The 14627-nt window shown below is 41.5% G+C and overlaps 1 protein-coding gene across 29 annotated transcripts in view; it reads right to left on the bottom strand.

The window, feature by feature from the left end:
• Positions 1-14627, bottom strand: part of LOC121453642 (dystrobrevin alpha) — a 361338-nt gene that overhangs the window by 53443 nt on the left and 293268 nt on the right. For 15 of the 29 annotated variants that reach the window (XM_041660549.1, XM_041660545.1, XM_041660546.1 and 12 more), the window contains 5 exons: positions 13407-13512; positions 10899-11065; positions 9084-9208; positions 6218-6226; positions 4005-4088 (listed from right to left, as the gene is read on the bottom strand). In XM_041660549.1, the coding sequence (XP_041516483.1) occupies positions 4005-4088; positions 6218-6226; positions 9084-9208; positions 10899-11065; positions 13407-13512 (491 nt within the window). Of the gene's footprint in view, positions 1-2488; positions 2756-4004; positions 4089-6217; positions 6227-9083; positions 9209-10898; positions 11066-13406; positions 13513-14627 lie in introns of those variants that run through there. The other 14 variants (XM_041660550.1, XM_041660552.1, XM_041660558.1 and 11 more) reach the window with 3 other exon arrangements.

Genomic DNA, 14627 nt, shown 5'->3' on the forward strand with positions numbered 1-14627 from the left:
GTCAATGAAGTGGGATGACCACGGTTTTAATTATGCACTAACACATTAATATGGATGTTAGGACTTGGTATGAAGACTGCTAGTTCTAGCTTTTTAATCATGTGCTAACACGTTTATATGGAAATCAAAACTTTGAAGACTTATAAATCTTAGCTTATAAATGAATTGAAATAGAAATTATCCACAGAGTGTGGTTATTTTATTTATAGGATTTCATGTAACATACATAGGAATTGTGAGGATCCTGCAAAAGTTGTCAAGGCAGTGCCAGGTGAGTTTGCCTGATTTTGCTAATGAAAGTGGATGAGTTCCATCTTTGGACAACATCAGCCGTGGAAGAGCCTTTAAGAAGCAAAGGCTGAATCCAGGGTAATTTTGTCCCCACTTTGAAAGACCAAATCACAAATGCCAATAACATAGTTTCATCCTGTTAAGTCAGGTTAAAAGCTGGACCATTAAAGAATCTTTGGGTGAGTGAATTGTTTGAAAAGAACGAAAACAGACACAAGGAATTAGTCTTTTTTTTCCCCCTTTGAACTGAAAACATAAGCCAAGAAATCAAATGACCAAGCCAGGCTAGAGAAATGTCACATAAAGGCTGTCTCACTGGGAAGAGTCAGGCCTTGGGAGCTGGTTGGGGTGTTAACACAGTGGGTGTCTCTGTAGGTGACCTTCTCACGGGTTCTAAAGGGCTTCATGCACTGTCAGTAATAAGAAATGGAGAATGAAAATAAGTATATTCGATTGTATTCAGAACACTACATAATTTATATAAGCAATTTTCCAATATTTAAAGAAGGGTAAGGTCTGGCTAGATGCCATATGTAACAGCCAAAGTGGTTATTTTTTGTCAATATTTTTGCCCCATTATAAGTTATAACTATGAAAATACTTGTGAAATCCTTAAACCATGCTGTTAATATTGAAAGTAAAAGAAATTAGCCATTTGTACCTTTATGGCTAAAGCAAGAAAATGGGCCATAATTAAAGCAGCTAAATTAACATGGGAAAGAGGTAGATAACTCTTGTTTACACACTATGAAGGAATTTGGGCAGATCCTTCAGATTTTACAAAGAAGGTATGCTGCCAAAAGCGAAAGCTGATCTTATGGAGCACTACAGCATGAACGAAACGAACTGGTCCATGACTTTGTTGTTTGACCTGCTTCTGACCTAACTGCTAACTAGCACTGACGATAGGCGGCTTGTTCATACAACACACAGATATTATGCCTGGAGTCTTCCCAGGACTGTTGGTGAGCACCTTTAAGAATCCCATCTTCCTTTAGCTAATGGAAGGGTGAGTTGAGTATCTAGTAGGAAAAGAGTATAAGAACGGGGTACAACAGAAGGTGGTAAGAACAACAGAGGGTGCTGGGAGCAGAGCTCCAATCTGCATGAGGTAAATCTCTAGAATGCCAAGGGACATCAGAGGCACAGCCCAGAACCTTCTGAACATCCAAGTGGCAGCTTTGAAAGGAGTGGAGGGGCAATGCCAGGGCTTTGTAGTGAGGTCTTACTGTAGTGATTTTAGTTACTCACACTCTGCCATGGTCCTCAGTTCCTGAGACTCCTAAGTCACAGCACCAGCCGACAGCTCAGTCTAAAGGAAAAGCTGTGGAAGTTTTCCTAAGTCTGTCTGCCACTGCAAAGGGCCATTGGAATGTGAGGAAAGAGGGGACCCAGCTCTAAGCATGTTTCAGTAGTCTGCCTCTAGCTATAGAAGGAAGAGGACCTTTAGCTATGCCTTTGGCATGATGTAGTTGTACCAACCTTTGTGTAATTGGGGTAAAGAAAGCAGAGACCAGTCAATTTCAGAATCACCAGGTGGGTGAAAGGAAGCCAGAGCAGTAAGAAACTGGTTCTAAAATCACTCACTTCTTTAGTGGATTCAGATTATTTTCCTTTGACCTGAAAATGGCCCTGGCTCAGTGGGACAGAAGAATTTTAAAGCTTGTTAAATCCTTGGCTCTTCAGTTGTCTATTCAGGTCTATTCAGAAGCCCTTGTTCTTGCCTTATTCACTTAGCGATGGACCGTTCGTCAAGGATCCTTAATTCAAGAGTTTTAGAAATCACCATCTAGGGTCTTGCAAATTATACGTGGGCCAGCTTGGTACTTTTGGTGTGCATACGCCTCATACTAGCACAAAGCTACGAAAGTTATAAAATAACAAGGAAGAGGGCGAGCTGAGAGACTGGCTCAGCCTTCTGATGCAAACCCACCATCATCACCACTAGAAGACTAAGGTTTTTCACTCTGGGGTAGAAACATCAGCTTCCTAACAAGCATTTAACGGCTGCTATTTTTTTTATTATTTTTTTTTAAAGGCTCGGAATGGGGGCTACTGATCGCGCCCCAAGGTTAAGCTGATTTGCCTACAGCTTTCTGGGTTTAGGTTCAGCTGTGGGGCTGAATGGACGTAAGTGACCTGAGGGGTGGCGACAATGAAACCTCCCATGGACAGAGTGAGGCCCACTCAGAGAGGATGGATGTTCAGTGTACACAGCTTTATTGAGCAGCACCCTAAAAACAAAAACTGAGGTCCAATCTCTGCAGTGATAAGATCCACACGTTTATACAAGTCTGTCCTTCACAGGGAACAAGCCAAAAGGACTGAAAATGGGATGAAAGGGAAGCAATCGGATTCTAGGTTAATAGAGGAAGCAGAAAAGCTCAAAGTGTTCTAGGGATATTTTAGGGTACAGGAAGTCATGTTATCCATCTAGACGCATCCACCATAAGCGCCGTCTGAGCTGAAATGATATAAAACGACCTTCAGTAAGGATGGGGTCTGCCTTGCTGTGGCATTTGCAGAATGCAGAGCTTCCTGAAACACACAGTATCTTTCTAAGCATCACATCGAGCCTTCACTAAATAGATGCACAGGTCTGTGTCTCCTATTGACTATATGATTTTTCTTGTAGAAAAGATGGCTTTATGTGTTGATGGTTATGAAACAGGATGGTCACAAGAAGTTACCGAATGCCTAAACCTCATCATTTTGCTGCACATGTTCTGTGGTATAAATGTTTCACTGTTTGTATTTAGGACAGATTTAATTTATATATTGAAAACACTGTAGAAGCTTATTCTCTTTGTTCTGCTTATTGTAATAAAGGGGAGCTTTTTCATCTCAGGTTCCAGCTGATGGGCACATATAGGGATGCATGGGAAAAATTAGATGTGGGACTAAAAAGTCTTTTTTATTTAAACCTTCTCTAGAATGTGCCAGAACATAGTGGAGTGAAGTTGGTACTTACTCATCCTATCAGGGAAAAGGGGGTGGGGTGGGTATCCTGCAAGGCCGTGGCGGTCTTATGCTCAATCACTTGGTCATTTTTCCTATCTTTCTTCTTGCTTTCCTTTGAGACTTTCCATGTATTCACCAAATAACTCCCTGGTGCTGATCTTGGTATCTCATCAAATTAACCAGAGCACCTGTTGAGCCTTGGGTGTTCCTACTACTAAGGAACAGAGGAACACATAGGTTGCCTCTTCCTTGAACACATGGAATGGATTTTGTGCAAAACGACAAGACATATAACCACATCTTTGAAAAGTTCTTGATCCATGGGACTATTGGTGTGGACATTGTATTCTAGGTCTGGTCTTTAGCCCTGGCCTTAGGAACTCTAGAGGTCATCCAGAGAGTATTCATTTATGCCTGGAGTCATAACTCACGAGTCAGTTTAGATTCTCTAGAATAATACACCCTTGTATATGTGTAAGTAGTAAAATTGAAGCATACCTACCCCACATTCTTCCTGTGGGGGAAGCTATAATGCAGGTTTTTGGAAGTTACATAAACCTCAAGAGCCAACCCAGGCCTCTACATATGTACATGTGAGGGAAACGGAGGACAAGTGATGGGCATTTACATCCTTGTTTCCAATAATGATAATAACAGCATGTATTTCTCACACAGTAGAATATTTTTTTTTCACTATACTGTCAAACTTATTCAGAGAGGGATTGTTGTTTCTGACAGGATTGGGAACTTACCTCCTAGTGATGAACGGACTTCCTGAGGAGGGAACCGAGTGGGAGAAGAGTGTGTCGTTCATGCTGGTTACAGGTCTTGGAGGCCTGGAACAAACACAATGTGGGTGAAAAAGTTAAGGCAAAGTAATGAATTCAAACTTCCCACCATCCATGGAGGGGAAAGACGGGAATCAGTGTTGTCTCTAGTCCAAGATCCACGGGAAAGCTTGTGTACGGCAACTGCATTATTCTCATGGTATAAAGCTAGAATTCCCTGGGCACACCGAGACTGAAACACTAGGGAGACAGTAGGCGATGAGACTATTTTCCCACTGGCTCTGAGTCTTGATGCCTTGTGGAGTCATGTTTCTGAGCAGATCAAGGATTCTGAAAGTTCCGTGGGCCCTCATGACGGTGGTCCTTTTTGATATGCTGGTCGGAAAGGACACACATCGAAATAAAATCACATCCTGTTTTATTTGTCCTCTGTCTGAGTGCAGATGCGATGGGACAGCACCAAGTCTCTTGTTCGTGCTACTTGGCAGACCCATGTGAAAAGTTACATGGTGTTGACCTTCTTTAAGCTTCATTGTATTCATAAGTCTTGAGGGAAAACAGTGACCAGTGTTCCTCAGAGCTGCCCATGGCCCTATACACCCTGTGCATCGGGTCTTCCTTCCTCTGTTTTATCTCTATTTCATCTTGTCATTCTTTATCACGTATGTCCCACATCAGATTAAACCAGAGTCCAGGTCCCTAGCTCAGCTCCTAGACATTTTGCCTTATTTTAGGTTCAATGTAAGATATCGAACACTAATTTAGAGCTCAGAAGGTGCATCATTAACAGGGAGAGGAAACTTCTTTATTTACCTATTGAGATAGGGTCTTGTGTAACCCAGGCTAGCCTCAAACTCACTATGCTGCTGAGAATGACCTTGAACTTCTGATTCTCCTGCTCTGACCTCCTGAATGCTGTGCTAGGTTTCTGTGGTCCTGAGACTGCAGCACGGGCTTTGTGTATGTTAGGCAACAATTGGATTGACTGAGTTATATTTCAAACCCCAAGGGGAAATTTTTAGCTCTATTATAATTCTACATTTGAAATTGACAGTAGAGAATATTTCGGAGACGAGACTTTAGTTTCAGTAGTCTAAGAGAGTTGATAGTAAAGGGCTTACATTAATCCAAGTTAGTTTTGGACTTTTGCCTTTAACAGCAGAAAGTGGACTTGTTTATCCTGTTTCGCGCGAAGCACTGCAGGTTTTAAAGTATCAGCGCTGGCTGTGAAATTACGTCGAAACTTCTTCCTGGTACTTGGAGCCACACTGCATTTCAAGATTTTTGGATGAGGTCAGAACGACGGGTTCACTGTCATCTCTGGACTTACCAACCAGGGTGCAGAAAACATTCTGCGAGTTGTGGATTATTTACCTAGGATGCACCTTCACGATGGGCGCAACACGAGGGCCTTAAAACTATTTGTGCTTTAATGTGAGTAACTTAACTTTGTAGGGGGGTGATCACTGCATCCCAGTGTCCTCTGTGATTAGGAAGGTAGGCACGTTAGATTTTAACCCAGCAATTGGGATGAAATACGTTCATTATAACCTTGCTAAAAGTTAAGATTGACCTTATGTTTCTTGCTTTCTTTTTACAAAAAAAAAAAAAAAAAAAAAAACAACAACAAAAAAACCTTTCCCGTTTTGCTCTACGTCTAGGAAATGGAAAACACATGACCCGAGAATGCTTTTTAATTAACTCAGTCAGCTCTCTTCAGTGAACCAGGTCACTGCAAAACTAAGATTGGGATTTCTTAGCAAATTGCTCCGTGTTTAAGGATCACCATTCAATACATTAAACTTGGAGAAGAAAACGGCAGCTTTGAAAGTGGCTAATGTTCCCACCTTCCCCCATCACCAAATGGCAAGTTTGTTTCTTCAGCCTAAGCCTCACCCGGGAGTTGTTAATGTATTTATTCTTAAAAAAAGTGAAACCGCCCCACATGAGCAACAGGTCTCAGAGGCAATATACAAAGAATGTTTGCTGTGTTAATCTCAGCAGAGAACTTATAAAAAAAACTATCATTGACACCCTTCTCATAAGCTCAAAGGCTCAGTTCAAAGCTGGGTTAGTTAGTTAACTAGCTGTGTATGGCTCACATGATTTCCATCTCGTAACTACTTATAATTAGGATTGACAGGTTGTGTAAGTGTGTGGGGGCATTAATCACTTACCAAGTATCACTTTTTGGCAGCAAGGAAGTGGAACAGAGCAGAGACTGTTAGTCACGGCAACATTTACAAGCAATACGATAGTTAAGCACACATTCCGAAATACCAAAATGCCACCCCCTGCCCATTTCTGTGGAAGAAATAATTCATGACTGGCTGTGTCGCTTTGCTACACGTGTAAGTCCCCTGGCTCTTGACAGCGCTAGCATTTTCTCTGTCACGTGACTCATTTCTAAGCAAAGTTAGTGAGTGCTGCCTGACCGGATTTGCTGTTGGTTTTGTTGCTATTATTGTTGTTTTTTGAGACAGGGCCTCCATGTGTAGCCCTGGCTGGCCTGGACCTCACTCTGTAGACCAGGCTGGTTTTGAATTCACAGAGGTCTACCTGCCTCTGCCTCCTGAGCACCGAGACTGAAGGTCTGCAGTACCACACCGGGCTGTTTCAGAGTTCTGTTGGTCCAGACTCTCTCTAGCTAAGGCTTCTTGAGCTATTCTAGCTACACAGTCCTCACCGCTGTCATATTTTCCATTTCCCACAGTTAAAAGCAGGAGATTTAAAGAGTCTTCAAGTGTTTTCTAATTAATTTGTTATGATAATTAAGCAGAAGCCATGACTTTGCCTTAGTTTATATTTATGGAACTTAGACCGACTTTTGACTTCTCTGCTCATGACTGGATACACCTTCTAGACATGAACATGAGATTTTTAACACAAACACACCAAGCTGTGCCTTGAGGAGGACAGTATGACATTCCAAATGCATGCGATTCCTGCCACAGACACACTCCATATCCCACGAGGATGTGCAATTAGATCCGCATAAACACTCATTTTATGTGATCTTTTCCTAAGCTGATAGTAATTTACAAATTAATATATTTTTCATATTAACAAGCAGTAAGTGTTTTATTTTGAGTTTGTGCTGTAATTCTTAATGGCCCAACCTCTAGGGCACTCAGTGCATGACACAGTGTGCCCACTGAAACTCCAGCCCCCACCCACTGCCTCCTCTCTGCCTCTGTCTGTGAGTTTATTGTGTGCATAGGGGGTGCACTTGTGTAGTTAGACACTGACAGATGCATGGGAACACGTGTCAAAACAATGAAAAAGTGTGGTTTGTATCACAGTTAATGAAACAATTTGTAAGTTATTTCAGAATGGTCTTTGCTAGAGAAAACAAACAAACAAACAAAAAATAAATAAGTCAGGTTGGAGAGCTGGCTCACAGGTTTAGAGGTTAGGAGCACAGGTTGTACTTGCAGAGGTCCTGAGTTCAATTTCCAGCAAGCACATGGTGGCTCACAACTATCTGTAATGAGATCTGGTGCCCTCTTCTGGAGTGCAAGCATACATGCAGGCAGAGCACTGAATACATAATAAATAAATAAATGAATCTTTAAAAAAATTCATACTATTTATGTTTTTTTAAACTATGGCCATAGTGATCTTTCTGTTTTTTAAGAAGATATTTTATTAATAACTTTTATTTTACGTGTATGAGTGTAGTGTGTATATATATACATATTCATACACACACACACACAGATATGCACCACATGCATGCCTGGTGCCAGGAAGGCCAGAAGCGGGAACTGAGTCCCTTGAAATGAGAATTTGTTATGGACAGTTGTGAGCTACTGGGTGGGTGCTGGGAGCCAAACTTGGCTCTCTGCAAGAGCAGTCAGTACTAGTAGCTGCTGATCCATCTCTCCAGCCCTAGATCTTTTTGTTTTAAGCTATACTTGGGAATAACATATTAAAAGCATTAAGTGTGCAGGGAGGTATTAGTGTTTGGTTTTTATTAAAGTGTTTATTCTCTTATTTTCATTGTATAGTGCTAGATAAAAGGCTTGTGATGAAAGAACTTGCCTCTAAATTATATATTTTATAAATCACACTAAAATAATATATTCATACAGACACACATATATACATATACAGACATGCACAAATGCATAATACACAAACACACATATAGACTTATTCACACGTGCCTGCATACACAGATGTACACACACACACACACACACACACACACACACACACACACAATCCCAAGTGCTGACCATACAAGGCCCTGGGCTGTGTCTGTATAGCGTGACTCACAACACCCTACTCTGCTATACTTCAGTGCTTTCAGTCAGCATCAGGCCCTGGCCACTTTCTCTCTGCCTCCACGGCCAGCAGCTTGGAAGTGGGACCAGCCAGTGGGAAGTGTGACTCCGTAGAGTTCACACAGCACAGACTCGTTCTACCTTGTGCTCCTTCATGAGCAACTTGGATGTTTTGTCTCCTTGGTGATGCCAAGGGAAAGAGCAGGCTTTTACGTCAAAGTTCCTGGGCAGGTCATCACTTTAAGACATTGGTCCCTGGGATACTCCCCTTGTTAATGTTCCTCTGGCTTATTAATTGAAGCATAATTTAAAAAAAGGTAAAAAGTAAGTTAGCCATAGTCTACAGAGTGGGTTTTATATCGGTTTTGTGGGTCTTTGGCTTATGCCAGCATTATATTGCTTTTATATTTAAAAAACGAAAGCTGTGTGTGTGTGTGTGTGTGTGTGTGTGTGTGTATGTGTAATGAAAACAGAAGGGGAATTATTTGGGTGAAGGGGACCAGCAGGAAGGGGAAAGAGATATAGGGAAAGGCCATGGGGATGAATGGAAATAAAGATTAATGGTATATACGTGAATGGTACAGCAGTGAACCTCATTTCTTTTATGCTTACCAAAAGATAAAGGAATAAGAGAATAACTGAAACTTGGCACCTGACCAATGACGTGCGCTTGTCTTGGAAGGAATTCCCCGAATGCCCTGGACACATGTGAGGGAAAGAAAACACATCTTAGTCTGTGGTCAGAGATACTCACACGATATGAGCCAAGTTGAGTGGCTTTTCGGGCTGATCTGGGAACATGGGGTGCAAAGGTTCTCGGCTTGAAGCACAGCTCAGGGACTTGCTTAATGCATTCGTTAGCTTCTTAGCAGGAGATTTCTAGAAAGAGAATAAAAACATCCTTTCTCTTACATTTTATCAGAGGAATTTAAAATGTTTGCCAATAGTTGCAATATTCATTCATTCATTTCTTGATTGATTCATTTATTGGAGAACTCTGTTTTGAGTGCTTGTCCTCTGAGTCAGGAAGTTTGGTAGAGGAAGTGACTGCTGGAACAAGCCATCAGGCTACCCAGCCCTTGCTACAAAGTCCCTGCTGAAGAGAAAACGTCCTTATGTGGGAAAACACGTGTTGAGGTTTGCGAGACATTTAGAACCCTCTGAGAAAATCTCAGGGGAAGAGAGAGTCATCCCAGATGGGAGGAATAACAAGTGTGAAGGGAGGAGGAAGAGGAGAACTCATTCTAGAAAGAGCAGTGGGAGGCAGACCAGTTCCCATTGGGTAGAAAGGTGTTCATTCATGTCTCCTCAGGAAGAAACACAATGTGAGTGTGTATATAAAAATATTTAGCAAGTTACCCTTTACACAAAGCCTACGTGATACATTTAAATAGGTAGTAACTCATTCAACTTTGCATTCTTGGGGCTGAACTATTTTAGGCAGTTCAGTTGGCTTAGTTGATGGCACAGCCAACAGCAATCAATCAGGCACAAAACAGTAGATGTCAGAGACAAAGTCTTTGAGTTTAATTGCGGTAAATCAGAAAACAGTTAGCCATATAAGCAATAAGAACGCAGAGTTTACCCCACAGATCAAGTGCCACGTGGGCACCACAGGCCACTTTTACTAAGATAACCACTCATAAAAAGATGATTTTAAAAACCACAAGTTTCCTTCTCCATTCCCTGAAAAAAAATTCAAAATGGCACCAGTTTTGTTAAGCACACATTCCCATACTCCTGTCCAGTCATACACTTGAAAGAAATCAGGGATCTTAGGATAAAAACATAAAGTATTTTTTTCTTTTTACCAATTTACATAGAAACAAAATGAAGTGAAATTTACTAAAACACATACTGTACTAAAACACATACAGACTGATCTGGAGGTGCCCACCTTTCTGTTGAGTGGATTGGTATTGACCTGTCCATATTTTGAGAAGAAACATAGTTTGATTCTTCCAGTATTTTAAGTCTCAGAAAGCCACACTTGGCTCAGATACAAACAGTGTGAGATCCCAGTAGGATGAGGAATGGCAGGGAAGGGGAAAGGATTTTGGAAAAGAAGGTAAGTTTGCACTTAATTTCATCATCATCTGTCCTGGTTTGTTTTTGTTTATTTATTTATTGTTTTGTTTTGTTTGTCAACTTAACACAAGTCAGGGCCACCAGGGAAGAGGGAAGCACAGCCAAGAATGTTTCCATCAGACAATCTGTCGCCAAGGGTGTGGGGCATTTTCTTTATTAATGATATATGTGGGAGGGTCTAGCCCTTTGTGGAGAATGCCATCCTGGGGAGGTGGCCCTGTGTGCTGTAAGAAAATAGGTAAGCCGTGAGAGCAATTCAGTTCCTGCCTCTAGGTTCCTGCTCATGTTCCTGACCTCCCTTGATGACGAATTGTGACCTGGGAGTTAGTTCCTGCCCTGACATCCCTTGGTGATGAATTGTGACCTGGGGGTCCTTCCAGGAGTTGCTTTTTGTTCAGTCTTCACAGCAGCGGAGAAACCTGATCAATGCTCCACCCTCAACCTTCCTGCTCCTTCTAGGCAATCCTCGCACATCACTTACCCATGATGTATACTCTTTCATTTGGTGCTGGTTGCTATGGGAACCTCCGGCATGGCCCCTCCAGAAGCAGTCCTGGCAGAGCTGGTAGTTGTGACACTGCTGGCATCGGTAGCGAAATCCCATCATGCTCTCGCTGTGACAGTAGGAACACTCCACTGGATGGAAGACTAGGCAGGAAGGAAACGAGGAAAAGTGTGAACTGAACTAAAGAGAAACACAGCTTACGAGGAATTCTGTTTTCTACTGTGTGCTGTGGCGATGATCGGTTTTGACTGTGAGAAGTGTTTGTAGCTTCACTTCCTAAGCATGTGCACGTGTGTATGTATGTGGGGGTGGGATGGGGAGCATACATGAAATGGGATGAAGGACAAGTGTCCTCTGGCAGCACAAATCTCTTTAATGCCTTTGCTCTTTTGACCCCTATTTCTTATGTCATAAGAATATAAATTATACAAACTGACCGGCCTTTCTTCCAGAAAATCTCCCAGAGACCAGCAGAGGTCATGAAGACACAGAAGCACAAGGGATGAATACAGCTAAGAATTTAGTAGGCAAGGGGCAAATGCCAATGAAATAGAAAATGGGAGGAAGAAAAAGAAATGAAATAGGGGAGCATAAAAACTAGATGAGAAAATTGAGTTCTTTTAATCTAATGGAGTGGCTAATGGGCTTATTTCAGGAGTGACATTGCCTTTATCTAACACACACACACTTTTCCGGGACAGAAGGCTAGGTCTCCAAAAGATGAGCAAATTATTTGAACACAGTTCTGACATAGAGTGTTTGAGAGACATCTCATTTGTTTTGCCAGGAAATGTGAACTGCCAAGCTGGTCAGGTCAAATCTTTGAGATTTGAAGCTAATATACAATCAAATCTAAATTGTCTTCATGACATAAGCTAAAGATATTGAAACAGCAGCAGAAATAAGAATTGCTTGTTTGTTTTTAAAGTTATCTGATTAGCTGGGCAAGAAAAGTATTACAGACAAGAAGAGATGATGATACCGAGTAAACCATGAGAGAAGAACATGATGCCTTCTGGGCTTTCTGTTGCCTAAGGGATATTCTGAGCCCCTGTCCTGGCACCCAGGAAAGCTAAGGCCTGAGTTAAGTCTGGGAAACTGCTCTGGAGAGGCCCTAAGAAGCAGATCTCCTGCGACAGGAAGCACAGAGAAGTTGGAGCTGAAACCACAGAGTTAGGATTGGTCCCTGATGCCTTCTGGAACGCTGACTGGAGCTTTGAACCCATCCTAGGCCACACACAGTAGACACTCTCTGGCTCTTAGCTCTTGCATCCATGTGATTCTTAGTAATTGCAAAGGAACTAATAAATTCATCCTTTAAGTTTTATACAAAAACAAAATAGATAAATGCGTAACTCTGAGAGATGGCAGAGTCAGGTTTTAAATATTCAAATGAGAATTTAAAACGAAGCCAACTTTATTCCTACCGATTATTAAAGCAATGCATAGATATGGAGTAGATTATTTTGTATTCAAATTGGAGAAATTTTCAGTTTGACAATAAAACTATAAACATTAGTTAGAGGCTTTAGTCTGATCCATGTGTAAATTTCCTTAAACCTGTCCTAGGTTGTATAATTATTTATATTTAAATCTGGGTATGTCAATGGTAAACAGATCTTAGATTAGAAGCTGAGCTACTTTGGAAAAGAAACAAGCAGTGAAGATTAGCACCCCTTTTGTCTTTAACATAAATCTGCTTATTGACATGTGTAACCTTGAACACATGCTGTAAGGTGAGCCAGTTGCTCTCATTTATTGTTTTCATTTATTTTCTTGCTATTTCTTTCCCCTATCCCTGGCTGATTGCTTTGGAAAAATGGTCGATGTCATAGATCCCAACATGGGAACTTCACCTCTAAAACAAATCCTAGAAAATGTTTAAAATTTTAAGAATGTTTTATTCACCTCTAAAACAAATCCTAGAAAATGTTTAAAATTTTAAGAATGTTTTATTTTCTTTATTTTTTTAATTTTTACCTTATGTTCATTGGTATTTTGATTGCATGTGTGTCTGAGTGAGGGTGTCAGGTCTCCTTGGAACTGAGCTTACCGATAGATGCTATGTGGATGCTGGGGACTGATTCCAAGTCCTCTGGAAGAGAAGCCAGTACTCTTAACCACTGAGCCATCTCTCTAGTTCCCTGAAAATGTCCTTTATTGGGATCTTTCTACTGAACACAGATAGTTCATAACTGAGGTTAGAATACAATTGAGGTGTTTTTGTTTGTTTGTTTCTGTTTGCTTGTTTTTGATCTTTTTTGCATTATCCTCCTAATTTTGTATCATTTAAGGTTTGACTGGTCAGGACATAGATTGGTTAGATGATCTACTAAACAAATTTCCCTAAAACTGTCATGGACTTCATGACTATAGGCTTGGTGGTCTAAGTTACCGATTTACTACCATGGACTTCATGTCTACAGACTTGGTGGTCTAAGTCGACCGATTTACTACTGTTCTGGTTCAGCAGTAAGTACTCACCATTTTCTACGTTTGCCAGTCGGTGCAGAAGAGGCAGCCAGACCAGGCACTGTGGAGGAGGATCTGACATGAGCGTGTCCAAGAAGCCATTTAAGGTGACCTTTTTCTGCATCAGAAGAAAAATTGCACAAGTGTAGGTCAGAGAACAACTTGAATTCATATACTGGCCACATGTCATTTGACAAAGAAACAAAGCATCCAGTTAGCTCCTGATCTAGGGAGGAACAGAACGTGCCAAGGCTGCGGTTGCACTCTTAAGAACTGAGACATCCACTGCTTCTTGTGTCCAAATGTGCATGAGAGTAGATCATCTGCACCAGGCCTGAGCCAGGAGACAGCCAGAAGAGTCTGAGCCTCCCTCCCAGAGATAAGGGACAGTGTGGAAATGGGCTGAGATCTGCACAGATGCTAACTCAGAAGAGCCTCATAACACCAGGCTGTATGGAGTTGGGCTGTTTGGGAATGATTTCCCTTCAGGGTTTCCTCAATTGCTTACACACTGAATGTTTAGTTGCCGATGTATTCACATCTCTGCTTTGCTGGAATTCGGAAATAGCAGAAATCACATTGTCAAATTCTTTCTTTCTTTCTTTCTTTCTTTTTTTTTAGTTTTTTGAGACAGGGTTTCTCTGTAGCTTTGGAGCCTGTCCTGGCACCCTGGCACTAGCTCTTGTAGACCAGGCTGGCCTCGAACTCATGGAGACCCGCCTGCCTCTCCCGAGTGCTGGGATTAAAGGCGTGCGCCACCACCACTCGGCCCACATTGTCAAATTCTAAAATTATTTTATTTGAAAATTTGAACCAAGATATTAAGGTTGATAGGACCATAATAGTTTTAATAATAAATCCCAAAGAAGTATACTGTTTTCAAGGCCCATATCTTGGGTTAAACCTTGTGTTTCACTAATAACTGATTCTGGATTGATATTTTTTTCTTGGCTTAGTCACTGCACATGAATCTACCGATGTTTTAATTATCTTTTTTGGCCTCACAGCTACTCAGTCAGCATCCCACCAGTCTCTCCGGCTGAGGTATGACAGGGTCTCTGGTCCCAAGGCCCCGGCTCTGCCACAGCGGATATATGTAGGTTTAAATTGAGCCTCTATCATTCTATTTATCTATAAGACTCAGAAGTCAAAGGCTGGGGTAGAAACCTGCTAGCTCAGAGAGGCTGAGGAGCAACTAGATGAACCTCTTCCCTCATCCCAGAACCAAGAGGA

The sequence above is a fragment of the Microtus oregoni genome, unplaced genomic scaffold, assembly GCF_018167655.1.
Source record: "Microtus oregoni isolate MIOR12 unplaced genomic scaffold, Mior012 000011F_ref0000422, whole genome shotgun sequence".
Taxonomy (NCBI): domain Eukaryota; kingdom Metazoa; phylum Chordata; class Mammalia; order Rodentia; family Cricetidae; genus Microtus; species Microtus oregoni.